The sequence below is a fragment of the Neodiprion virginianus genome, chromosome 5 (assembly GCF_021901495.1).
Source record: "Neodiprion virginianus isolate iyNeoVirg1 chromosome 5, iyNeoVirg1.1, whole genome shotgun sequence".
Lineage (NCBI taxonomy): Eukaryota > Metazoa > Arthropoda > Insecta > Hymenoptera > Diprionidae > Neodiprion > Neodiprion virginianus.
This window is the reverse complement of record NC_060881.1, coordinates 31,451,081-31,478,254: the sequence shown is the minus strand read 5'-3', so window position 1 is coordinate 31,478,254 and position 27,174 is coordinate 31,451,081. Positions and strand designations below refer to the sequence as shown.

The 27,174-nt window shown below is 41.0% G+C and overlaps 2 protein-coding genes across 3 annotated transcripts in view; one reads left to right on the top strand and one right to left on the bottom strand.

The window, feature by feature from the left end:
* Positions 1-27,174, bottom strand: part of LOC124305371 (uncharacterized) — a 72,338-nt gene that overhangs the window by 14,295 nt on the left and 30,869 nt on the right. The window contains exon 2 of the mRNA XM_046764717.1: positions 10,372-10,469. The gene's annotated coding sequence lies outside the window, so the exon portion shown is untranslated. The remainder of the gene's footprint in view (positions 1-10,371; positions 10,470-27,174) is intronic.
* Positions 42-25,175, top strand: LOC124305370 (fez family zinc finger protein erm-like). Of its 2 annotated transcripts, none has more exons than XM_046764714.1 (2): positions 42-520; positions 23,105-25,175. In XM_046764714.1, the coding sequence occupies exon 2, from the start codon at positions 23,112-23,114 to the stop codon at positions 24,264-24,266; it is 1,155 nt and encodes a 384-aa protein (XP_046620670.1). In that variant the 5' UTR covers positions 42-520; positions 23,105-23,111; the 3' UTR covers positions 24,267-25,175. The 2 variants fall into 2 exon arrangements, with proteins under 2 accessions (XP_046620670.1, XP_046620672.1); XM_046764716.1 differs by lacking the exon at positions 42-520 and adding an exon at positions 4,757-4,852.

Here is a 27,174-nt window from a genome sequence, read left to right as displayed (position 1 = left end):
ATATATATATATATATTTTTTTTTTTCTTCATTTATGTCTATTGATTTTTTTCACTACTTTTTTAATCTGTGTCTGGTTAGCGCAGAATTGAGAGACGACCACCATTGGGGTTGAAAAGTTATTCGGTTGGGATTTTCGATGTCGAAGACAACGATTTTTACCATGCATACATTACAGGTGTATCGATTTCACGAATCTAAAATACCGTGTCAGTGTGTAATCATAATTTTGTACGTACAACATACAATATAGTATATTTAAAATACGTACATAATATTGTTTGTTTTGTCGATGATATATCGTACCGTGGATAATAATAATAATAATAATAATAATAACAACAAAAACAATGATATAATAATAACACGCGTATTTAAAGTGTTGTGAAATTAAAATTGTGCGTATCTACTAAATAAGGTACAACATCGGAACATAATTGAATTCAGAAATCATCGCACGAAAAAAGCAAGAGAGAGCAAGCGAATTCCTGCAAACGATCTAACAACACTGAATATTGAAGTAAGTAAGTCATTACATGCTTATACAAACCAAAAAACGGTTATAAAAGTAGAGGAAAAAAAATATATATTCAATTATCAAAATTCCGTTTCATTGTTCTAATGCACGGTCTCGTACTCACCGAGAACCTCATATTATAGCTGCGTTGTTAGAAACAGGAAGTGAGATAATTCAAGTGAAATGGACATGCCAACTATTCCGAGCATCAATTAATCATTCCGCAACAGGAGAACCTATGCGAGGTGATTAAGCAGCTCTTCTTGAGAAGCCCATGAGTATTAATTACGCAAATTGTTGATCGTTATCGCTGCAATTCAGTTCAGACCGCAGCGCAGCGATTAAGGATGAAATCAAACTGCCTTGTAAATTTGGAAATGAATCCGCTGTAGGTGAACTCAAACGAATTATTTATGTATACCTACAGATTGCGAAGTGACTGACGGATCAATTCTGGGCACAATAACACTTTTGATAGTTAAAAAGGCGGCCTAATTTAATCGATAATAACTGCGATACAAATTGAATATTTAGGTACTTTATCCTTGATGAGGTACTCTATGTATAAAGTCTCTTATATCAAGAACAAAAGAAAGTTTATGAACATCCACGTACGCGAACTCGGAATAAGGAATAATTAATAATACCGATTACATCGGGGCTTGCCGCTGGTTTTTACGAGCTTATAGCGCAATTAGCTGGATTGTTTAAGTGGATTATTCAACGAGATTTACCGAGGATTTTAGGTGGGGTGGCTTCCGCGGCTATGGCTGCTTTGATAAAGGCGAGAAGGGCTGTCGACGCCCGTCCGCGCATAAACCGGAGATAACCTTCGAACGCCACACCTATTTTATATGTTTTTAATCCAACAACTTGTCAGAATTCCATTATTCAAACGGATTAAAACACGTCCGCGAAAATTTGAACGAGATTCGCATGGTTACATTGATATGTGATATTACGGCTACCAGCATTCACACAACAGGTATACATGTAGTTAGGTGAAACAAGAGTATGAAACAAACGGACGAAGATCACCTTTCCACAATAGAATGATTATAAATCGATCCTGAAAACTGGACAACAGATTTTCGTTTTCACTCCATTGATCGCAACATTCAAGAGCCTACGGGTTATGACGTTAAAATGGTCTACAGTGCACTCTGGTAATTGGAGTGTAATCGTATTAAATATCGGTTAGAATCAGGGTCTGATAATCGATCGGTTCAATCGTTGGATGAATTTTGTCGGATCGTGATCGTTGAAGTTCGAACAATTTCCAACATCCATTATTCTATGTTGTTTGGTCTACTAGTTTGGAATACGAACATTCATACTGTATAATCAAGTCACTCCTCAATTCTTAAATTAATTTTTTTAAAGAAAAACCAAATTTCGGCAACCCCAAAATATATCGTGCTCTGGATTTGATACGATCACTTTGATCATCGAACTGTGTTCAGGAGTGAAATTATCTCGATCAAATAAAGTTCTCCGAGCGACGGTCGCGCGGTGGAAGAATTTGTAGTTGGCGATGACGTCGCGCTTGATCAATTTGTAAGTAAACAAAGTCTGTAAAACCGAACACCTGGGCTTAAAATCAGACTATTCGGGATAGTTCGTGCTGTAAGATCAGGTGAAAAAATGATAGAAAAATAAAAACGAACAAGAAAAAAAAGACCGGCAATCACCGGCCGTCGGAGTTTGAACGGAGCCAAACAACCGTCGCTCGATTCGATTATGCAGCGGAACCGAAGACATTTTTTTCATACAACATTCATATTTCATTTAATAACCCGTATCTAATGTGTTGAGACCCGAAGTTGTCCGACAGCGATTATCTGAGTAATTAAAAGATATGAGGGAGGGGGGGGGGGTTATTATACCCTCTGCATATGATCAGATAAGAGTATCAATTTGTTGAGCAAACGAGATTAAGGTCGATCAAAGTTGGGGCTAATGAATAATTATTATATCCAGCTATACGTGTATGAGTGTTCGGGTAAAAAAGCCTTCGAGAAGTGTGCATAGCAGAGTAAGGGATACGGAAGTTGGTTGGAAATTTTCAGTTGAAATATCCCCACGAGAGAATTAGCTGCTGATGTACATAGATGATGATGCGGTGTATAGCCGGCAGATCGCGCCGCGGCGCTGCTCGAGAAAACAAAAGAAAAACGTATACCTAACTACCGTCTATCGGAGGCGAGACCCCTCTATTTATTGATATACTCCACGACTGTGTGCGAGAATCGTACATTGGCACTCGTATTTAAGCGATCGGAGGCCGGGTACATGGACGTTGGTTAATTTAACGTGTGCGTAGATTTTGTATATAATATGTATAGGTACTATACATCAGCCTCTCAATATCCATTCCATGCTGCACGGGCAGGGTTAGGGAAGGCTGCAGTCGGGCCACTTAAAGACTTGAAAATAATACCGGATAACCTACCCCAGTAGGGTCAATAGGCCTGTTTATATAAAACAATGCTTATAACCGAAAAACGAGTACTAATTGTTCGCTAATTTTATTATTTTAACGACACAAAACACTCCGTGTGTATAACCAGCTACTACGTTATTCATTTTACTGCAGTGCCTTATATTATACCCCTGCAATATTATACGTACAGTTGTATGCTCTATATGTGTAATATATACCGATCCATCTAGTAATATTTATACGATACACGTGGCGATAATTATCAATGTGTTGGCGACTCAATTATTTCGGTATTATACGCAAAATTGTAAATATTTATTAATTCATTTACTTGCAGAAATATTTGTAAGTTTACCATCGGATTTGCAATTTATTTTTCCACCGTGGAAATAAAATACCGTTAAATGTTTTAATCAATCGATTTTGTAAGAAAAATTTATGAAATATATACTTTCACAAAAGTTTACACAAATAACTGATTAATGAATTATTGTTGAAATCCTGAATACATAACCATATCATCCTGTTCTCTCTCTCGAGAGAGAGAAATTTGGCCACCTAGCGGATGGCGAGTAAACACACTGTCAGAGTTAAATTTTTCGCATATTCATTGTCAGCAGAAAATGAAACGACTCTGTATATATTTTTTGGATACAAGTAAATGAATGAACGATTTCATTGCATTATAATTGATATCAGGAACGTTCTCATTATTTTTTCTTTTTCTTTTCCTTGCATTTCTCTTTTTCTCTTTCCTCTCTTTTTTTTCAATCTTTTTCAGGGAAAATCGAAACTGAACCAATCAGTGTTTTGTAAACAGTGTCGGGATTGGATGATTCCCAACGCACTGGGGTGACTGGAAATAGGGATTTCCCCTCGCTGCTTTGCCACGACAGGAGTAAATTGGATTGGATAGTATAACACCGCAACTCACATCGAAACAGTTGCTCGTTGGCGGGTTACAGGAATGTATAAAGTGCGCGTCCATTTTACACAAGAATCAATCAATCATCACTACGACACTTGTGAAACAAGAGATGGGCTAGACCACCATACCTATAATTTTTTGTACATGCTGAATCCGAATCCTCTGTCAGAAATGCTTCATGAACCCCACATTTTGAATACCTGCTCCTGCCTAAAACATTCGGGCGTCGACCTCGAACATTGCAAGATTTTTTTCGTGCGCATGAATTAGAGTGGAATACCTAATACATGTACCTCAAAATCTGGGGGTGATGGAGCAATTCTGACACCGGATTCGGATCGAGCATGTTCAAAACCATGTGGGTACTAATGATGTAACGAATACAAATATACATTTTTAAATATGTCGTCATTTTTCTACGTCTGAAAGTTGATAATTGATTGACTGACATATACACCATGAAAGTTACGTGCACACGTTAGAGCCGTTTGCATCTTATTCCGGAAATTGCCGAGCTGATCCGAACTAAGCCGATAGTTTGATTGATTGTTTAACGACAAATTGATAGCAGAAACAATTTAGTTTGAGGTTAGAATGTGATTCATACGTGAAAACAAACTTATATAATAAAAGTTCATTATCAAACTAATGTTTTTTTTTTTTATATTTGATATTTCCACAATTTTTATAAGCAGAATATGATGTACTTGTGACAATCACATTCGCAAAATATTAGCACGATTTTTGCGAATGCGAATTCGAATATTCGTTACATCACTAGTTGGTACGGTGGTCACTTTTTTGTGCGTCTGTGTTCTGTGTTCGTTCTATTAGACCAGAAAGTATATCCCTAGTCCAAGGGGATCAACGTCAAGACCGCAAATTCTAAAGAAAGAGAATACAAGAATACCGCATTAGAGATAAGAGGTTATTTCATGCCATCCTAAGGCGGACAGGGATCAAGGTGTGTAATTTCTATGGTCATACACCTTGACGTTGACGCAGCAGCCGCCATGGAGTCAAGCCTAGTTGAGGAAATGTCAAATTAGTTAGCCAGAAACTAGTGTTAAGCTAGCATTAGGGTATACGAATTAGCATAGGTATCTACTGAGGCGTATGTTTGTTATCTTTTATTTTTACAGTGTTGGTGGTAAATACAAGCTCCCCAGCGACACTAATGTTCTAGAGTTAAAGAGGGGGGGGAGTCCCAAGTTACGGTCAGAAAAGTTCTTGGCTTAAGATAGCCTGAGAAATCGTCGACACTTCAGAGCCTGGCGAGGTCACGTAGTAGGTATACCACTTAAATGCTTACGTTTATACAACAGGGGTTATAGTTACTCGAACGGTACACATGGAATAACTGACGATGAGCGTCAGGTAAGGAGTATAAGGTATTGGAAATCAGGAAACACGAAAATTGACACCACAATAAATGCCTGTTCATTTCTGTAGCTGCATAACGAATTTGGAGAAGTTTAAACGACGGAATGGTCGTATTTCATGGGTAATATCCGTAAAGAAAACGTGAAATAAAAGGCACACATTCGCTGCCCAGATTTAATGGCACAGTAGTGCTCGATAATGCATACATGGGGTTAGCTCAGCTGCACGGCTGTCTTCTTTGATTATTCTTTCTATGTACCGCAGAAACGATCAGGGCATAACGTGTATAGGTATGAGAAATGTCGGAGTAGGGTATATCCGTTCGAGAAATCCTGTTCCAATATTTGATCAAGAAAAACGATCCTAAGGGCAGCGGAAGGGGAGAGAGAGAGATTAGTGGGAGAAAAATTGAAAATTCGCATCGGCTGGCTTCCTTTCTCCCTTCTTCTCATTCCTATATACGTATAGTAACGTATAACGCACAAGGATCACTTCATTCCCGATGGATCCTCCTGCACGCAGTTCAGGGTACACAAGTTGCAAAAGAAGAGGTTAATCTCTCAGCCAATAAATCCTCCACCTTCACTCTCATTCAGTTTTTTTCGCTCCCGACTTATCTCCGAATCTTTCAACTTGCGAGGATCTGGTTTGTTGTGATCAAAAAACTGGTTCACAATATTTCCGTGACCGTAACTGAATCGGAGATTTTAAATGCCACAGTCAATCAGTACCTCTCATTCTAGGTTCGTGCCCAATGTAACGCCTTGCAAAACGGTCCTCATGATCACCTCGAATTTGCGAAACGCAAGTGTAGTTAGACATTTGAGTTTATCACGCGACGCATTGTGAGCTGGTTAAGTTGGTTAAAAGTTGGTGAAGAATCTTGAGTATTCCTTTGGTATATGGTGAAATGTTTGTAAGGTGGGGTCGGTTCTGTCCTATGAGACGCCGATCCATTCCTCACTCCGGGGATTCTATGGCCTCGACTTTATAAACTCTGAGCAATAATCGCGTTGAGTATATAAGTGATCGTCTAGCGTTTCCCCAGCCAGTCTTTAACCATTAGCAATTCTCGGCTGGAGATAGCAGACTAAGATTAGCCGTTGTACGTACGTACGAATGGTTCGTTCGAAATCAGGTGAGGGCGTCGCAACGCGCCACCTTTTCTCTCTGATTATACACACGGTGCTGATTGTGAGAGGTGTAGGTCAAAGGTGGTTGAGACCTGCCTGTCTAAACTGTCTTGTCGTATATGCTGTACCGTTGAAAATACGACGATTTCATTTCTGATTATACCTACCTTGCGTGCCTGCCTCGCGATTTTCTCCTCTGCATGCGGCTACCTTGCTCTTATACCTCACGCCTCTTCACCTTACACAGGGTTGTAATCTAGAGTCTGATAATTTCTCCCAGGTTTTCATCCATATTGCGAGGACTCGAGCGAATTTTCAGTATATATTTTTATGCGTTAGCTCAACATTCGCTTTCTTCCCTCTATTGTTGTAATAAATATATTTAATCAATGCAAAATTACACGTCTTTTCGTATACAAAGTAGAAGAATTATTCGCGATTACGGATATTAGACGGTTCTCAATTGAAAGTATCAAATTTCAAAATATAGAAATAAATAAAGGATACCGTTGTTTGTTTCAAGACCACAAAAAATAGGGTTGAATTACGTATTCTAGAATTCTATTTATGTCCTCTGTTAACGTAAATCTCTTTCTAAAATCTATACACGGGTGAACGTTTTGCAGCCTTGGCGATAAGTGCGGCAGCTATACGTGAATGCTAAAAATATAATAAATAAGAATTAGACAGATTGAATGACGATAGCGTAATCTGCGGTATAATTATTCCCAGTCTCTGTACAGACACGTTGGCACCTTAATTAGGTCATTTTTCTTTTTATTTCGTTACGCAAAGTACAAATTAAATATAAGCTGCAGCAATTCATGCGAACGTGTAATATTTTGCTTCAACAATTTCGCACAATTTTCTATCATGCTTTAATTCAGCAATATAAATAACCTCTCAGCGTGATATCATCGTCAACGAAAGTATCGCTTATGAAAAATGAAAAAGAAAAAAAAAAAATTGTATAACATACGATTCAGCAGGCAGGCGTGTTTTGAATATTCGTCTATAAATACCTGTACATTATACGGTATAAAGGACGACATTGTGCATAGATGTAAGATATACATTTACGCAGGTACTTGAGACACACCCTTGCGTCGAGGCCTAAAGAATTTCGTGCAGCTCGGTTAGCCGTGAGGCGACGGCGTGACGCTGTTATCTTCGATCTTAAAACCGAAAGTGTCACACCTTCAAGTATTTATATGTCCCATTCGAATTATCTGGGGATTGATAGGCCCGAAATTAGTCGTCGGTGGAATATTAACAAACCCGTGCGCTGCAGTTAAACTCAAGGGTTTATATTACATTCATACACATTTATAGATAAATACAGCCGCCGCGGGCCATCAACTAAAACAATAATTACTGTTAACAGAGAATTAATCCCTCGACTCGAGACGTACGAGCTATACAGCAGATGTTACTTATACATATACGATCAAAAACACGTTCCGGAACACCGTTTCTTACACATCATACCCGTGTATACTTTCACTTACACGCTTTGGCGTCGATTTTTCAACCGATTTAATCAGGCGAAAGTAAAAAAAAAAAAAAAACGTAATCAAGATTGAAGAAATTTGATTTTTTTTTTTTCCAACACAGTCGAAGTACAACCAATTTGTGCAATTCTTGACAATTGAATTCCATGCCTGATTCCCTGCTACTGTTGGAGTCTACTTGGCTTTATAAGAGAACGTCCCACGCATCGGTTCTCTCATTTTTCTTTCTTTTTTTTTTTTACGTTTAGTGTCGAGTAGCACGAGCGGCGTTTAAGTCCCCTCGGTGATCTTTATTCCCCAGTAACGCGTGCAGGGTAAAAATATACATTTACACATATACCTATATAAGGTAAATAAAACAGACGCCCGAGTAATAAAATGCGTAAAATGCATTTACCGGTATTATTACGCCCGACGGAGGTGCCAGGTTCGAGTAATTTGTAGTGTGCAGGTAGATACGTTAGTTGGTTCGAGTTAGGTCAAGTTAGGTTAGGTTAGGCGGGCAGTCGATAAAATGCACCTGTATGTCCCGTCGGCCGGACTTAAGGGTTGCGCAAACTAATCTACCCTGTCATAATTCACGCAGCATAATGTGACACCGAAGATTCACGACAACGATAATTCCTATTCGCATACAGTAGCGCGCTTATCTAGAGAATTTTAAATGATTTTTCACACTTCGTAAGCTCGCATAAGGTTAAGTTGGCACTGCGTACCATTCCTTTTGAATAACGAAAAATCGGTTCACCCAACAAAGCTCATTTTCGCACGGTTTTCGAATTAAAGCCGATCAAAGTTGCAGCCAATCACGGTTCACCGAAAAATAACGGTCATTTTATTGCACGACGCCACCACCAGTTGGCGTTTCGTTAACCGCTTGCCGTGATTTTAGCAATCGGACATTCGTCTTGCCGTTGTTTGAAAATTACTAAACGGATATTATCGAAATCCGGGGAATCGGAAAAACTTTAAACTTACCGGGTGAAATGGTTATAGGATCTCGTTATTTTTCGAGATTATCGGACGATAAGAACGGTAGTTTTTAACTGCTGTTACAATCTCGGAACGGGAGTCTCCGCACCCATTCATAAAATAATAACTGAATGAATGATATAAACATAGGGCCTGGTATAAGTGACGCTGCAGGCTTGGCTTTCGTTTAGCTAGTCACGCTACGAAGATTATGATGTATTATTAAGCGATTGCTCTTTTCTTAGCGTGCAACACGGTAGCTGTATATGTATAGATATACATATAATATATATATATATTCATATACATGTTTACATACTTGACGAATGGCTGCACCTTCACGTGACTACCAAGTGACGATTTACACCGTGCCATAATTCACGTTGAGAAAGTTGCAAGGAAAAGAATTTCGCGGTTCGATGACGTGCAGAAGAAATAAAAAATGTTAAAAATCGTAAAACTCATACAAGCGTCAGCAGTATGTTTTTTTTTTAATTTTATTATTGTCAGAGAAGCCTCAATTTTCTGTTTGTAAACATTATTTGAAAAATATAAGCGGTATATTGTAAGTTATATGTATATCGATATATAGAATAACCAAAGCTGACAAGCGATTAGTACCTGTCACCCATACCAGATACCTAATAGAATTTGAGGATTCATCAACCAAATTAACAGTAGAGGAATTTCCTGTCTATGCGCATACATACATTAATCGCAAGAGTATGTTCGCGTATAAACCGGGATATTAGACAGCCGGAAGTAATATTTCCATTGTCGTCTTGTCTCGGTATAATAGCTGATGCGTTATCTCGTAGACATTTCTAAGATCTCACAGTGTGATACTTAGTTTTTGGCTTGTACCAACCGAGTTCCATTTTTACTACACGTGCATGACTAATTGTGATGTGATAATTAATTTTCTTAATTACATACTTCACACTACAGCCACGCCATACGTCGTTGAGCTCACAAAAATATAGGTGTACATACGGAAACGAGGTAGAAAAAACAGAAAAGTTGAAGAAAAGGATCGATAAAAAAGAACGCGTAAATCTACCGTTGAAAAAAATCTGACATCAGCCTCTCATCTTCGTTTCATGCTTCATGGCCTAAGTGCAAACTGCAAAGTGTGATTAAAAAGCGTCGTCCTGCACTCCTCATCACACTTTATAATACATAAAACCATGGCGGCTACTTGACATGATTTGGTGGGCGACAGGTTTCGTCGTCCTTGCCAGGAGCTGGACGACGATGTGTGGTAAAGTAAACTGAATGCAAAACTGGTAGGTGAAAACAGAGCAGGTCGGTGGCAGAATGGACACCAGAGGCATCAGAGGCGTCAAAGGACCTCTGAGAGATGTGAATCAGATAAGGAGATCTCACAGCTCGTCCGTTGGCGTCAATGACATCAAAGCCATCCGGATTACACCTATACCTACATTATACAAAGCAGAAAAGTAGGCAGAAGAGATGATACGTACCGCAGTGAGTTTATCTGCTAATGGCGATGACCATCATTGACTTCACGTGTCGACGTGAAAATTTTTTTGTAGAACCACCCACCTCGATGCCGTCTTTTCTACAAAGTAAACCAACGATGAGCCGAGAAGATAAAAGCAGATATTGACGAACCGGCGCAACATTTAATGGAGAAATTGATGTTACAGAGATTTAGTAAATCCGGTAATCATGACTGGGTCTGCTCAAACCCAAGAGATGCATGCGCCATGCTGTGCGGCAAAGTGTAATGAAATTTCAACAATTCGACAAGGAGATGCAGCGGGGTGGGTAGGTAAGTGAAAGAAAGAAAATTGAAAGAACATTGTATCGATAAGGAAATGGCGCCTAATCGTTGAATCAGGTTAGCAGTCTGGATAGGGTACGTGCTGCAAGGCTCAGGTAGGTGGGTGCCAAGTTGCAGGGGTGAAAGTAAATTGGAATCAAACAGGAAGTTCATAGTTATTCATCGAGCATGGAGGTGGACCGTGCTTACGTTACACACTCGCATATAATGCGTTAGCCACACTTTTATAGAGAGACACACATGGTGGCATGATACATAGCGCGCGTCGGGTAAAGAGATATAGGTAGATACCAGAGTATAATATTATGCCGTTTGCGCGAGCGCGCGTGTGTGTGTGATTCGACCCAACACGCAGTCAAGTCGTTTGGGTATAATTTACGTATAAATTAAGTGGAATGAATCAACACGAAGAGATTAATCGTAATGGCCTGGACTCTATCTACCTGATATAATAAAAAAATAACATGGCATGTTTATGCCACTTAGAACCCGACCATGCTCTGTACATATCGAACTTCTCCATCGTGGCCCTAGCCGGCCACGCGTCAACTCGTTATTATTTATTCCTCGCTAAATCCATCTGTCAACGTGCTGCTAAGAGGCTTATCAAATCGTAGGTCCTGCACCCGTTTATGCCTCTCCACGTATTGTTGTTCTACTAATAAAAATGATCACGTTATCGAGAGACCCGAACCATGCGTAATGGTTCACGACTCTCGTATCCGGAAATGGGCATCGTTTAAAATGCAAAATGAGGGTAATGAAAAATGGACGGTAATTGACCAGGCACAAGTCGAAATATTGCGTATGAATTCTATCGTGGGTAAAACTCGTCGACGGGTATCGACAGTAGGTACTGGTTATGTTGATGGTGTATGGGAATAGAACGACGTACCTAAGGTTAGGGGTACGGTAAACAAGCCGTGAAATTGCCTTTTAAATATTAGATTATAATTAAACATGTACCACCACTACCTGCAGCAGTATTCAGCTGGTGTGCGCCGAGGACAGATATATACTGTAGGTACTGCGTATAAACTTTGGTACCGTAATACTAAACGGCGCGCACTGGGTACCCATACACTCGCTGTTAATCCCTCAGGAAAACCTCTAGCTCGATGGCCCGAGCAAGAACCTCCTTCCTCATCTAGCGGGATGAACCCCTTCCAGTACTTGGCACCCCGACGGCTACCCTAAAGCTCAAGCTAAAGCTCTGATATCAATCAAGGCTCGGCTATCAGATAGAATAGCCCGCCTCTCGCTACTGCTCATCATTTTCCTCCCCATGCTCACCTCTCGTGCTCTGCTCTTCGACTAAATTGAGTGCTTTTCAAAAGAAGCATCACATGTTTGCTTAATCCCAGGATAGATCGAGTCCCATGCAACCTTCGTATGGATATTAATACTCGATCTCATAACCAAATACCTAGGTTTTGTCTTAAAATCTATTCTCAGGCGGCTTTTATCGCTGATTTGGACTCGGAACCTCAAAAAAATCAAACCAACCAATTTTGAAATACAAGGAAGTTTCGTTTTGTTTGTTTTTTTTTTTATCTCACTTGCTATGACTTTTTTTCATTACAGCTTATCAAAATATTCAAGCCTGTTTCCAAATCCCGAAACTGCTTTGTTAAGGATCAATCCTCTAAGCTTTTATATTTCTGTAGGTAGACGATAGTTGAATCTGATCCATGAATCTCTTCTTGCGGATCGTGTGCCTCGCGTTTTACTCATTTTGTGCATATGGCATTAGAATTCCTCATCAGATATTTTCTTCAACGGCGTATCAATATACCTGATCAAGGTGCTGCTTATATAACAGAACAGACAATTCAGTCACTGGCTACACGGTTGAATATTCAGTTTCTGATTATATACGAGACACCGAGGAATGATAATTCATAAACATGAAGTAGTCCGCACATCGGTAAGCAAATGTCGTGGGAGTTTTGCATATTCTGTATTAAACCCTGCATCAGCAGAAGCAGCACCAGCAGCAGCAGCAGCAGTATTGCAATGGGAGTTGTCTGAAGTTTGAAAATTGAATATCATCATCATACAGCGGTATAAAAGCAGCGGCGTTGTGCAGTGAGGAGTGAGCAATGAGCACTGAGGCAGGTGTAAGGGTCAGGCCGGTTGTCGGCTGGCCTCCACAACAGCCTGCATATGTATGAACCGCGAGGAAGCGGAGAAGCTTGTACCAGTAAGCACCACCCCCAACTCCAAGAGTGGCATGTGCATTGCTCACTTAATAAGATCGATAGCCACCGATAAGCGGGCCCAGTGTACGTTGGGCCTCGAAAGAAATTAGCCTGTCCCCCGGGGCTCGAGGTCTGATAAGAAGACAGTTGGAGCAGGGAACGGAACTGCGCCAGTTCCTCCATGAACCTTAACATATTATCAAACTGTGGGGAGGCGCAGATGCAGAAAGTCAGGCCTGTGGTGGTGAAAATTTCACTTCAACGTTGTACGTCATGCGGTCGCTCACAAAATACATCAGGGAAAAGTAGTGTATGCCGATCGGCAGCAGCGTGGAAAAATTTGCTACCAAATAAAAAAAAAAAACAACATTTATTCACATCAATCACTACCAGGGGTTTATAATTTTACCGACTTCTCACACAATAAAACCAATATATCCGTGCGTCCCACCCTACGTCTTCACTCCCTCGTCGTGTTTAACTCGAAAGGCATCATTTCCCGCTAAATAAACCTCGAAATCACCGCTCAATTCCCGTCTTAAATAGCAGTTCAACAGCCACGCCTCCCCTATTTCCAAACCGTAATCACTGCGTACCGATAAGAGAGTTGTCAAATCGGTAACGATCGTTAAAGTCGAGCGCACGATCATTACTTCCAGATTCGAGATTCCTTATAAGCTGCTGGCTAAAGGTGTTATCACGGATAAAATAATCGTCGTTCACTTATTCGCGACATATGATACTCCGTTCTATACGATATAATGAAATGTGGGACAATAGCTCGGGCAGCCAGCTCCACCACACATACAAGGTGAGGACGTAATACACAACCATAATTTTAAACAGCGATCAAATACGATACGACGAGATGTGCTATTCATCCCACAGGACCGGAACCGCTGCAAGCGAACACCGACTTCCGGCCACGTGTCTGTCGTTGGCGTATTAACCAATCACCACAACGGTTTGGCGGGAAAAAACAGAGGGAATTAAATGGGTATATCGAGAAACGTGACCCCTCCCCCTCCCCATTATCCCATCAAGTTGACCATTGCGAATTTGCTGAGGATCACACTGTGTTTTGTCAGTAGTATGTTTCGAACATATAACATGAACCTGCCTGAGTTCTATGTCACGGGTTAAACAAGGTAGTAGAGATACGATTTAATTTCGGGTGAAAGCCCCAACGTATAATGTATTTTGGGCTTCGTTTGGCACACATAGAGATTGGAATAAAGAGGAACGAAAGCGCGAGCAGTGCTTACTCCGGTTGGAATCGAGGCGGTGATGAAGGCGGGGACGCGAGAGAAACCCCGAAGGGTATTCAGCCGTCCGAGGCACCCGTCGCGCTAAGAGATGGCATGGCATCAGCAGGCTAGAGCCACGTACCGTAGGGTAAGGGTAACCCTGGGGGCGGCAGCTGGCAACCGCCGAACAAGACTTCCGACACTTTGCCCTTAGCGCCTTTGTCGATTGGTGTACTTATGGCGCCGAGAGGGTACAGTAGGTGGGTGGAATCTAGGCTGCAGATTATATTGTACTGCCGAGGAACCGAGCGGCAATCCGTCGACATTAGCATTAAGATAAGTATACCAGTTATTGACCCTGTTCCAATTATTGGCCTTTTTTGGGTTGTATCTCTTTGATCCTTAGTTCTAAAATTACCAACAAATGAATTTGTAGTGTATAATCCTCCAACCAATTTAATTGAGTCATCGAGAAGTTCACAATTTGTACCGCAAATTTATAATTTTGGATAATAAAGGGGTCGATAATTTGGGCTAAACGTATGTACAACTGGTACACTTACCTCATACGTGTTAAGTAGTGACTAGGTAAAAACAAGCCAGATAAAAGTATGGACTGTAGTGTCTCGTGGTGTAATTCTAAATTTTTCAAATGTCCGTTGGTACTTTAGAAGAATTCTGACCATTATCGATTCACCGCCCATTTCAATGTCTGAAAATTCTTATCAAGCTCGTGGTTCCTCCGAAGTTACAGGCGGTTGACGGTGCCTTGGCCGTACTCGTGGAACGCTTGATTCCAATCTTGGAAGGCATTCATCACCCGATCACCGTGTGCAACTACGGCTATCAGCCAGCCAATCAACATTCGTAGCTGTTATTGGCTCTTGACGGGGAGTGGAGTGAGGGCGAAAGGAGAGAGTTTAGGCAGAGGGTGGTGTTGGTGGGACGTTGTGCAATGAATATACGTGATGTCGAGGCTGCTCGTGTCTATATTCGAATCCATGTGTGCGGATGCCGTATTTGACGTGCCTATCAATGCGGATCGCCGAGGTAATAGACTGCACGCAGCCCCTAAATGGAGTACACACATCAATATCTGATAAAGAACCAATTCATACACTCGCGACCGTATGCCCCCGATTTCTCTCGATCACGCGGCTGGCTTCACCTTGGAAGCAAAATTTCGAGGATGACACTATGTACTATCTGTACCAGAACTTTCAACCCCGCGCAGAAACTTGTCTTTGACATCAACTTGGATCATCGGTTTCAAACGTATAGTCTGTTAATCCGATTTTATAAATTGGTTTTGATATATTTTACAGTTTTGTCGATAATTATAATAAGTAGTGGGATACCTTCAGGTTCCTAGCTTCGACTCCGTACGACTTCAGGCATATCACAACTCTCGTCAAGTGATGTAAAATTAGCAGAAACTTCTCACCACTTGTGATGTAAGTTTTACACTAATGTGCAACATGGACTCGGATTTGTATATTAAAATGACGGATGTGACATCATACGGTGTGAACTCTGATTCTCGAGGCACCAGATATAACCTGAAACCGACAATATTACTTGCAAATTTATTCTGACCGTCAAAGAAATCTACCATTCAGAAGTTGAAATACTTGTTATGCGAGATATTTCGAATACAAATACGATAATTGATCGAGACTTTGAAATCCCATCCGACTGCATCAACAATGCAAACGTCGTCTCACCTACCAACCCCTAACTCTCCTTCGAAGCTGGCTGCAGGCATCAAGAGAAGAGAAGAACGAGACGCACGCCTGGCACGCGTCCGTCTGGCGGTATCCTCTTACACGTATAATGCAGAGTGCATCAATAAGAACGAAGGACGTTACGACGTTGGCAGCTATACGACAGTGTGTATTAAGCGAAGTGGCGAAGAGATTGTTCTATACCTGGATGAGGAGAGGTATTAGCCAAGGGGACGACGCCCCGAACCAAGACGGAGAAAGGAGCTACTGGAAGTAGGTGGCATGGCAGGCATATCCGGTGGTATCAAATTCATACCATGCATGATCGTTTCTTTGACGATCAGACGAATGGAATATTGCAGAGTCCTGGTGATCATGGTAGTAGTGGTGGTGGTGGTGGTGGTGGTGGTGCACACCTAGAAGGTAAGGCGATATTTGAATGAGACCGGAAGTGGCGATTCTGGAACATTGCCGGCGGCGCACGCGCCCCTAGCTCCTCAAGATGCGCCTCTTCTTGAACACAACCGACCATTGTTTAAATCGCGGAGGCGGAGTGGCTACCAGAGCTCTCACTTATACTTATCGCTTCTCCCCGTGCAGCTTGTTTCACCGAGATGAATTCTTCGAGGTTCTTATTCACGATTATATTATTATTCCACGCACGCATATTGTCGGCATGTCTTTACGACGCCGTGTCATTCGACTTCCGATCAGCTGCTCAGCTGGTACCGCTCGTATCTGGCCATGGTGAGGGAAATGGAAAGGGGAATGGAAATGGGAATGGGAATGGGGCCAGACATCACCTGGGATCTTGAGATCATGCCAAAGACTGTTCGCTCGATTCGCTTTACAGCTTCCAGTCTTTCTTATTATAGGCACAGATTTTCTCTAGTACGTTTATGGTGAACAATTGATATTTTGTCATGCTCGCATAAGAAAAAGCTACCAAATCAGTCAAAACAATACCGGAAATTAAACCGCATCAATATTGTGACCACTCTTTTCACAGTACACTGTAAAACATTGACGGTCTTAAAATTGACTAAAAGTGGCCCGTGTGGCCTATAACTATAGAACAATTTTCGTGGTCAATTCAAAACTTGAACGTCAGATAGTGTTAAATTGACGATAAGTAGTATTAGATTGTCATTAAATAGTGTTGGATTGATACAAAAAAATACTCCACACAAGTCCACACGGCATTTTTATGACAGTGTGGGCAATTCCTAAAAACAAATTAACCATAAGCTTCTTCACGCAGTTATTGACGATATTTTCACCTGAAATTTAAATGTCGGTAAATATTATCGATCGAACTACTTCCATTTGTACAATTCTGAATCGAGGGCATTTTTGTACTTTGACTTTTCTTTTTGGCATTTGTAAACGACTCGGAGGGCCTAACTGCAAAGAATCCAGGTCGATTGTCTGCTTCGCTGACTTTTTGTCCTTCCCGCCATTATTACGTTTATCATTATTATTATTTCGGTAGCTAGATGGTGTCGAGTTACCATCAGAGGCACGTTTCGTTTCGCATTGTAGAAACGACTACATCCACACATCGGCGTATAAACGGGGTTATTATACAAGAACTGGCTGAGGACAGAAGGCTGCAGCAGGCGGCGTGCTGGGCGTGTGCGAACGGTTTCGAATTTAACCTCTAACGAGCACCGCGGCCTTTTGAATAAAAATCATACGTGCATACATGTACACTTCACGTGAAGCACGTTATAAGTGGCGCCGAATAACGCGTCAGTTTGTAGACTTTTTAAACATCAAGAAACTGTATCAAGAGGAACTCAACTTAAACTGTATCCAAGGTTACGGGACGCCGGTTAGTTTCAACTTTTGCAAAGACGAATATGCGAGAAGTCGATGTTCTTTTGAGGAAAACTAAATTAGCGCTTACTACTAAATAAATAATTTCGTGATACAAAATCCTGGATGGTCGCCAGGGTTCGAAAGTCGTGTCCTTTGAATGCCTGTTGATAACGAGCCCCTTCTCTCTCCCCCCTCGCGAAGAGGAAACCATAGGCGAAACGGAAAGCCTCGCAGCTGTGGATCCCCCGCAGACTGAAACGCCCCGGGAATCCCCGATCAACGTGCGGAAATCTCTGTCACCGTTATAGAAGGTACCATTTCAATTGGTGCTCACTGACGGCTGTATATGGAGGGTTGTGTTGGTCGTGTGCGGTAGAAGAGATTTTTCCGCAAGCTAGAACTCGATCTTTAAGTCTAAAAAATTTGTCACAAATAAGAGAGTACAAATTTTGCCATGATTGTAATAACCCGAGTACCATTGGCTATTATTAGTTTTTACGCATTTAGTTTCGTGGAAACGTGTACGAAAAATTTGCAAAAATCTTCTTTCATATAGTACCTACCTATAACGTGACGACGATCAGGACGTGGCTCGAACAGCTCTCAGAGAAGGGATAAAGAAGAAGTATGAGCGAGAGAGGAAGCAGCGAAAGGAATTATTCTCAGAAACTGGCGTCCAATTAACTTTAAATTACTCCTTAAACTAATTTCATCTCGCGCGGCCTTGTTTCCGCTCACCACTTTTACCCAAAGTTTATAGAAAGGAGGCGACTCGATGCCCTGTAGAATTGATCGACCTGCACTCTCTCTTTCTCTTTCTCTCTCTCTTTCTCTCTCAGTTACTCAGCATTTCAAGCAAACAAACTAGAACTCCTTTTCCCCGTGAATTGAAGCCCTAATACTACTTCACCAATCCCAGAAGCACGATACCTTTCTTCGTTTCAAAAAAAAAAAATAAATCCTAATCCATCAATCGCTTCGTTTTCGGCCGTCTTTTGGACTTGTCAAAACTTTTACCAGTATTATAGAAATTCGGAGAAGTTGGACATCGGTTTGGCTAGAATTACCAAACTTCGTGCTGGTTCCATTAAAAAGAAAAGAAGAAAAGAAGCAGGTTAAAAAAAAAACAAAACGCGAATAAACTTCTGCGAGCGAATTTCAAACCCGTTTACGAGTTAGCGAGACAATTCCGTGGCTGTTCAGGAGCCTTGGGGTAGGGGTTGATAGATTTGTTGGGAGAGTTTTGGTGGTCGGGTGTCTGTAAGCAGGCAAGTTGTTGGGGCGCCTGCCGGGAGTTATTGTGCCTCCTGTCATCTTCAGATCGCACCTTCTTTGAACCAGGATGCTAATTATGTGTCAACCGTTCAGCAAACGTCAGCACTGGCAATACAAATTCGTGATTCCTACGATATTTAAAGCATTCTACCACCGTACCTTACAACGCGTATGAATTTGGCCATCAAATTGGCCACCATTTGGTTTAGAACCAAGCCGGATTTTGTCACGATTCTGTATAAAATAATTGTAAGTTAATCAACCTCCAGTTTTTTATGAATAGTCAAACATTTGATGGTATGAATTGAAATGAAAGTAATTTTTATCGTTCTCCAGAGAATACCGAGAATCACGGTGGAAAGATGTCATAGATACAACGCGCACAGTTCACTTCCTCTTGAAAGAATAATTGATGTGCTTTTAACACGCGAACTAGCTTCAGAACTTGCTATTAGTGTGAGCTGATTCTGTTCATTTTTCATTTGACGGATTATAAGCGAATCGGTTATCTCCTGAATCCATTTTAAGACTTTCAATCTTTAGAAGTTTAACAACAGCGCCAAGTAATTCATTGTCATATTTTCTCAATAAACTTTGAAGCTGTAAAGGGTGAACTTTTTGCAGAAATTTCTGCAATTGTAAAAGACGAAAATGGAAGAAGAATTTACTCTCAAAATCGTTGATTAATTGAGATGTGAAATGGATAAAAAAGATCTTACAAATGTATTAGGAATCAAGAGAGCCTGGCATTGAAGTAGGAAAGATAATTAGCGAAGATGAGTAACAGTGGCAGTAAAAGTAGTAGTAGAACAACTTGTAATTAGTAGCTAAGTAAATTTGCAAAGCCATTTCAAGTTCTCCAGAATTCTAGATCTTCTTTTAGACCCTCAAGTGTTGAGTTACTCACCGGCACTTGTTCCCTGCATGCATGCAGAAATCGAGGAATCAAGATTGGATGGTTGAACCTGAACCATCGTTAATGGTATACGAAAAGTTTAAACGGTACTCTCGTACACTTCTACTGTAACAACGTAGTGCTCGATCAGATTTTTGATGGATTTCGTTGATGACAAGAGGCACGAAGGTATATCACGTTACGGGTAAATACTCATCATCTTTTCCCACCCACTAAAGTAAAGTCTATCGTTGTAACGGTACACGTGAAAAAGTTTCATTTAAATTTCCATACTTGACCCTAATGACTATCGGTTAAAAAAAAAAAAAGTAAATAAACATATTGTTCCCCGCTTCTTCATTGCAAAGGACATACTTCTATTCCTGTAATAATTTGAAATTAAACTTTAAAATCTACGTAAAAAGAAAAAGCTGACACTTTTTACCATCGTCGTTTTTCTTGTAAACCGCATTCTTGTTTTTACTACTTGTAGTGCTTTAGCGGCCACAAGCTGTCAATTCGTATAACGTTTACTACCAACGACCCCGTGTGCATATTAATTGACCTAAAGCAGCATTGCTTAGAAGGACATGGTGACCGTAAACTCGTCGCTTTTAGTTACCCATGATTACCATATCTAGCATTTAAACTCACGGTGGCGATAACAATATAAATTTAATACCACGGCGAGACGACATTAGAGAAACGATTTTGAAAACGATTTTTTCCCATTTCTCCTTCGATTTCCCCTATCCAAAATAAAAATAAAAAATCCGTTACGTTTCTTAATCATTAACCAATGAAGTGAAACATTGCTCACAAAATATATAAATAAGCGACATTGCGACAGCTTGATCGGAAACGTTTAATACATTCTTTTTCATCGATGAACGGTAAATAAAAAAAAAAAAATGGGAAATACGCTTTTTATGCCAGGTTACAAGTATAATAATGTTACAATTTATTCTGTATGGTCAAACGTGGCCGAGCCGAGCTATGAGGCGGGAACCGGATTCGTGTTTCCAGTCAATTAATTTCATCGTCCCATACAGACTGCACCACCGCTGCTGCGCGATGTAGGTACGTATGTGCATAGGTATACGTAGACGTATATACTAGCCTGTCGACAGTGATTCCCGCGGGGCATCATGAGCGCGGTCCCTCACAAAAAGGGCTGCTCGCTTCCCCCTTGATAAAGCTCTGAATTCGCCCGCTTCTCTTGCTTGAAATAGGGGGCGACGGTTGGTGTATGTATGTGTATACATGTAGAGATTCGTGGCGGAGGCGCGAACCACTTGACATATGTTCCATACCCAGCCACCCATCCTAGAGCGACAGTAAAATGCCGCCTAATAGTAGCAGGAACAACCAAACAATGCGTACAAATCAAATCAGGATTCAAATTTCCCGCCACCGACGGTCAGTATTCAAAAAATCGAACGTCCAGGAATGCGAGGACGAATTTGAACACCATGGTCAGAATTCATCGGCGTTGCATCCCGCGAACGCCGCTTTTTCTAGTTTCCAAGACTAGATCCTGCGTCAATGTAGGCGCACGCATGTTGGCTGCATGTTCGCCATAGAAGTGGCGAACAAACGCAACCGTCAACTGAATGGGACCAACAAAGGCTCGTGATTATGTGGCAGTGGTATAAGCGAGGAGAGCGGCGAAGTGGGAAGGGAGGGAATGAATTCCCGATCCAGGACCCCCGTAGAAAAAGCTTGCAACACTGCGCAAGCTTGCCTCTGTCCCCATGTTGAAAAAGTCCCAGATACATGCATAAGATCGTTCTTTCTCCCTCGTTCGTTCGTTCGTTTTTTTTCTTTCACTACTTTTCTGCTTTCTTTCCCGCCCTTTATCGGAGGGGCTTTTGGTATAAGGTATATATATACAAGAGGGGCCAGGCGTTACATTGTTAAAGTATTTAACAAGCCGACCAAGCAATCCGGGACCACGTACAACCGCTGTAGCCAATCCCACCAATTTAATTCAATCTAACCAACATGGCGGATGTAAAGGGGGGCCATTTTGTTGCAGAGATACAATTGACTGACACGGGACAGCGGCGTATTGTCGGTTATGCTCACGTATCTAGCTCTAATTACCATTCAACTCTGCCCAGGCGAGCGTATACAACGATGCTCACGACACGGTGTACGTATCACTGCGCTGGCTGGCTGGACTGTTTCGGCAATTAGACATGCGGCCAAAAGTCTTCACTCATTCTTTTATTCGCGTCTGACTGGATTTTCAACGATTGATAGAACCGGGACACAGGGAGTACCTACGATCATTTTCATTATCCTATTTCGTATGATCGTTATCCCCGTTGTTTTCGCGAACATTGCAAGGTTTGTTTCCTCAAGCTCTGCAAAGAGCAACCTAGAAAAGTAGGTCGACGTGGTTTTGAATGAAATGCAAAATGGTCAGCGTTAAATGAAAAGAGAAGTATAAAGTGAGAAGGATAAAACTGACTCGCGAACCTCGCGCAAAACCGGGAGAGAGCCCGGGAATGTTTGCTCTTCCGAATGACGTTATATATTTGGACTTGCGAAGCAAGCGAGAAGTGGCGAGGCCAACTTCAGTCATTCAGACCTAGGGGCGGTCTCGGATCTCTTCAGAGTCTGGGATGTCTCTCCTTTCCCTTTCACATACACCTATCTTACCCTCCGACTGTTGCGATGACTCAAGGAGGACGTGTTCCCAGACCGTCGAGATCCAGGACCGATTTTCGGTGGGCTCACTTAATCTCAATCAAGCCTTACGAAAGATTAGAGCAACATATCACTCAGTGGTTAACCAGCCCTGAATCCGGTCGAATGCAACAAGAAGAACTGTAACGGTAATGAACAATTTGCGAGACTGGACATTAGATCATAATGATATCATGTGGGTCCGACTCGTTAGGAAATGAATGATCCGATTCGTTGACCGTGAGAATTGAGAGACTTTCTCTATACAGTCCTTTTAATTCTAACTCTCTACTGATCACGCGAATGTTTCAACACGATGATTGATAAGGAATCTCACGTATATGAAGGAACGAATCGGGCAGAAAATAAAACATCGGTACTAGTGTAACTTTTTCTATTTATGGTCGGAACGCGGAGGGTGGAGCTTCGAGCTCTGAAAGCCCGGTCGAGTGGTTCCCCGCTTTGACGAAAATCAGAACAAGCAAACTGTGTGCCTCGCACCGCGTCGCAGATACCTATATAAAAGTGTTTAACAGGGTTTTTCGCTTTCCAGATTGGCGATGCAACCTTTTGCGAGCGGAACGATGGCGACGGAGAATCCAACGAGTTTGCCGGCGGATCAGGCGACCTCACCAGCGCCAAGAAACCTGACATTTTCAATCGCAAAGATCATGGAACCGGACAAGAAGCCAACGTCAGAACCGTCTCACCCCCAACACCTGCCGACGGCGGGTCTGCCGTCACTTTCTTATTCCGCGCACCTAGAATCGGCCTTCAAGAAATACGTGCCGACGTTGAGGCACCAAAATCTGCTCCAGCACTACCCTCTTCTTTACTACCACCCGAGTCCATTGCTCAGAGCCTTTCCAGCTCCGTCAGTGACCGGCGGATCAACGCCTTCAACACCGTCGGCGATAAGGAGCCAAACGCCACCACCGTCGGTTACGGAATCGTCGAGGATACCGTCGTCAGCCTCGTCCCCGGAGGAGGTCATGAGAAAGAAGACCTCGCCGTCGCCACGTGACGTAAATTCAGGAACTAAACAGAAAACGTTCACGTGTCCGGAGTGCGGCAAGGTGTTCAACGCTCACTATAACCTCACGAGACACATGCCGGTTCACACGGGAGCCAGACCATTTGTCTGTAAGATATGCGGCAAAGGTTTCCGTCAAGCGAGTACTCTGTGCAGGCACAAGATAATCCACACTGCGGAAAAGCCGCACAAATGTCAGACATGCGGAAAGGCGTTTAACAGGAGTTCAACCCTGAACACACACACGAGAATCCACGCCAATTATAAACCGTTCATATGTGAATTTTGCGGCAAGGGTTTCCACCAGAAGGGTAATTACAAGAATCACAAGCTAACGCACAGCGGCGAAAAGGCGTACAAGTGCACAATTTGCAACAAGGCTTTTCACCAGATTTACAACCTGACATTTCACATGCACACCCACAACGACAAGAAGCCGTTTTCCTGCAAGATATGCGGCAAGGGTTTCTGCAGGAACTTTGACCTCAAAAAGCACATGCGCAAGCTCCACGAAACCGGGTCTCCGGTTCTCAACGGTGGACTCGGTGCCTCGGGTCAAAGTCAGAACCAGCAGACGCCATTCTCACAAATCCATCACGGCCCCGTCGGTCACAATTATGTTAATCCATTCTTGCTGCCACCGCCAGGCAGTACGACCTATCATCTAAACAAGATGTTGTGACCCAATCAAAACGCGTTCTGCACGCGAAAGACTGCCTGCCCTCTAATCATCGGACCTGCATCATGTTACCAAAATCACGCCGGACAACTTGCCCAGGCGTCAAAGTGATAAATAAATTTTCATTACCGGACGTGTTTTCAAATCTCATATACCTACCACAGTATACATTATTACCACAACGAATAAAGGGTCGATCATATTCGTTACACAAGCTTTAAAAACGCGTCGTACAATATTATTAAACCAATATATTATCTGACATCACTCGACGTGATCGTCTTTTTCCATATCCACGTCGTACTTCATCGTTTTATTTTTCCCCTTCATATTATTATTATTATTGTCATTAATATTAAACTTTATTCAATATTCTACCAAATTATATCGACCAAAGATAAAACCGATGACCAAGTTAATCACCATGATATGATAACGCGTATAACGAACATTATATTATATAGTTACTTAAACGAAATTACTGCGGACAGTTCATCGATTGTTCGCATTTGACGATTTTTCGCATCGAAAAGGAGATGAGAAAAGTGAAACAAAAAAAAAAATCAAGGCAAATAAACAGTATAAACTTATATTTCCTGTGAGTGCGTGCACCCGGAGATTGTGTACACTTACGAATCACGGAATAAGAGTGTAATATTACAATACCCTGCGTAAATCTGTAACATTCTCGATTCCTTTCTTCCGTCTTTCCTTCATTGCGAAGGCAGGGCGAATATATGATATGTAATATATATGATATACCTCTGTGTGTACGGTATTATTTTTTTTTTTTTTCTTTTTGCGGGAGAGGGTATACCGTACGTGCTTACGTACCCGTTCAAGTGTGCAATGACAGTGAGAAGCTGTACACCTGCCCAGGATCAGGATCGGGATCAGAATCGGAATCGGGGACCGGAGGGAGGTGGAGGGGGGAGGGATGGTGGGGGGGGGATCAGAATCAAACATTGAATCCACGACTAGACGGAGTACCCCGTATTACACACGTGCAAGTACACAATATACCTACATATATACTACACGCTAAAATTGTATGCGACGTTAAGCCGCATGATGCACGGCTACACCGCAAGACACATTAATCGTAGTTACATTGATTATTAACTAGTTTTTATTTATATATATATATATATATACATATGATACCGATTATCGCTCAAACAATTTGGACATTACGCGGTTGCGACGATTTGTAAATATTTGTAAATATATAATTATACATAATATTATATATGTATATGTAAATGTATCATGTACCTATCATATATTATTATACATTATAAATATATTGTACTTTACCAATGAGACAAAAAAAAAAAAAAAGCATCGAGATTACAAATTATTGTACTTCTAATTTATGGGCTACGCGTATTACATAGTTATATAGGTATATCTGTTTATTGGAATCATTGATGTTTTTTTTTTATCGTTTTATATTTGACATTCGATCGAACGAACGGCTGTTACATTGTCGGAATCGTTTGCCCCCCCCCCCCCCCCCCCAATCACGTTTCGAGTGTAGTTACTGTATTTTTTTTTTTTCTTTTCTCCGTCTATTTTCCTTCTCAAACGAATAACAGATATATAAATCGACATGCGGCTCCATGAATTATAGGCGCAGTTAATCATATCTAGTTTTAGGCAAGTGTATAAATTATTGGTGTGATAGTAGTTTATAAGAAACAATAGATAGATAACAAATGTTAACTATGATTATTATTATTGCCGTCATGATTATTATTATTGTCAACATGAAATCACTGAATATAGAGCAATATTGGTAATGAGCAAAAGAAGAAGAAAAAAAACAATCTAAATTAAAAGTAAAAATAAAAATCAAGACTAAAACACAATGTATATTCATTTTCGTATAAACCATTGAATATACATTTATTACGTATTGACGCAAGCGTAGAATCGGAAAAACGAAATTTGCTACGCGAATTGTTAATTCGCATTTATTATACAAATGTACATACATGCATACACATACGACCTATGCGCAAGATCAATTTGCCACGCCATTCGATATCTTCCATCCGATTTGTTAGCGTCGAAGAGATTCGAGTATACCTACCTAAGGAAAGAAGCTACGGAATGGCGAAAAACAAATTGAAAGAGACACAAGTGGAGTAAGGTTTCAAGAAAAGAAAGAGAACAAAATAACAAATTCCTTCGACTACGACTCAAGAGTATGCAGAAATATGTATAATTATGTAAGACAGATACAATTATGATGATCGTTGTGTACGAAGTATTCGGGAAACTCGAGAAACGTACCGTAATTAATTGAAAACTTATTAAAAGAAAAATATCAACTTACACATCTTTGTCTAATGATCCGCGTGAGAAAAATGAAAGAAAACAAAGTTATATAAGCCGCAATAATTCGGATAAAATTATTACGTTGAATGAGAAAGATAAAGTAAGCTGCGATATAAAAATATAATATAAGATATCTAATATAGAGTAGATGAATATGTATATGTATATGGTCCCCCGTTGTATATAATATAAAACAATATATAATGCAATAAACAATTAATAGAGAGTAAATGTTTTTTCCCAACGATTAATTCATTTCTAAGTTTACCTCCACTGTGAATTTCTATGTACGCTATCAATCGTTGAAAAGTATGAGGAGTATTTATTTCATGAAAATTTTTAAACCATGTTCTTGTAGGGATGGAGAAAGAAAAATTGAATCACTCCAATCAATAACGACAAGGATAACGGAAACGATAAAACTTCTGTGAGAATGTAGGTGAAAAATGTTTTTCAAAGCGTAAAGACTCTCCCTTTGTCGGTAAACGGACTTGACCTATTATAGAAAATTTAGCTTGTTCGAGTATTGTCGGGATGTTAATCCTCTATTGAAATGTCGAGGGTAGTT

What these genes read in the sequence shown, in the direction of transcription:
- LOC124305370 (XM_046764714.1), top strand. Translation starts at nt 23,112, where the DNA reads ATGCAACCTTTTGCGAGCGGAACGATGGCGACGGAGAATCCAACGAGT.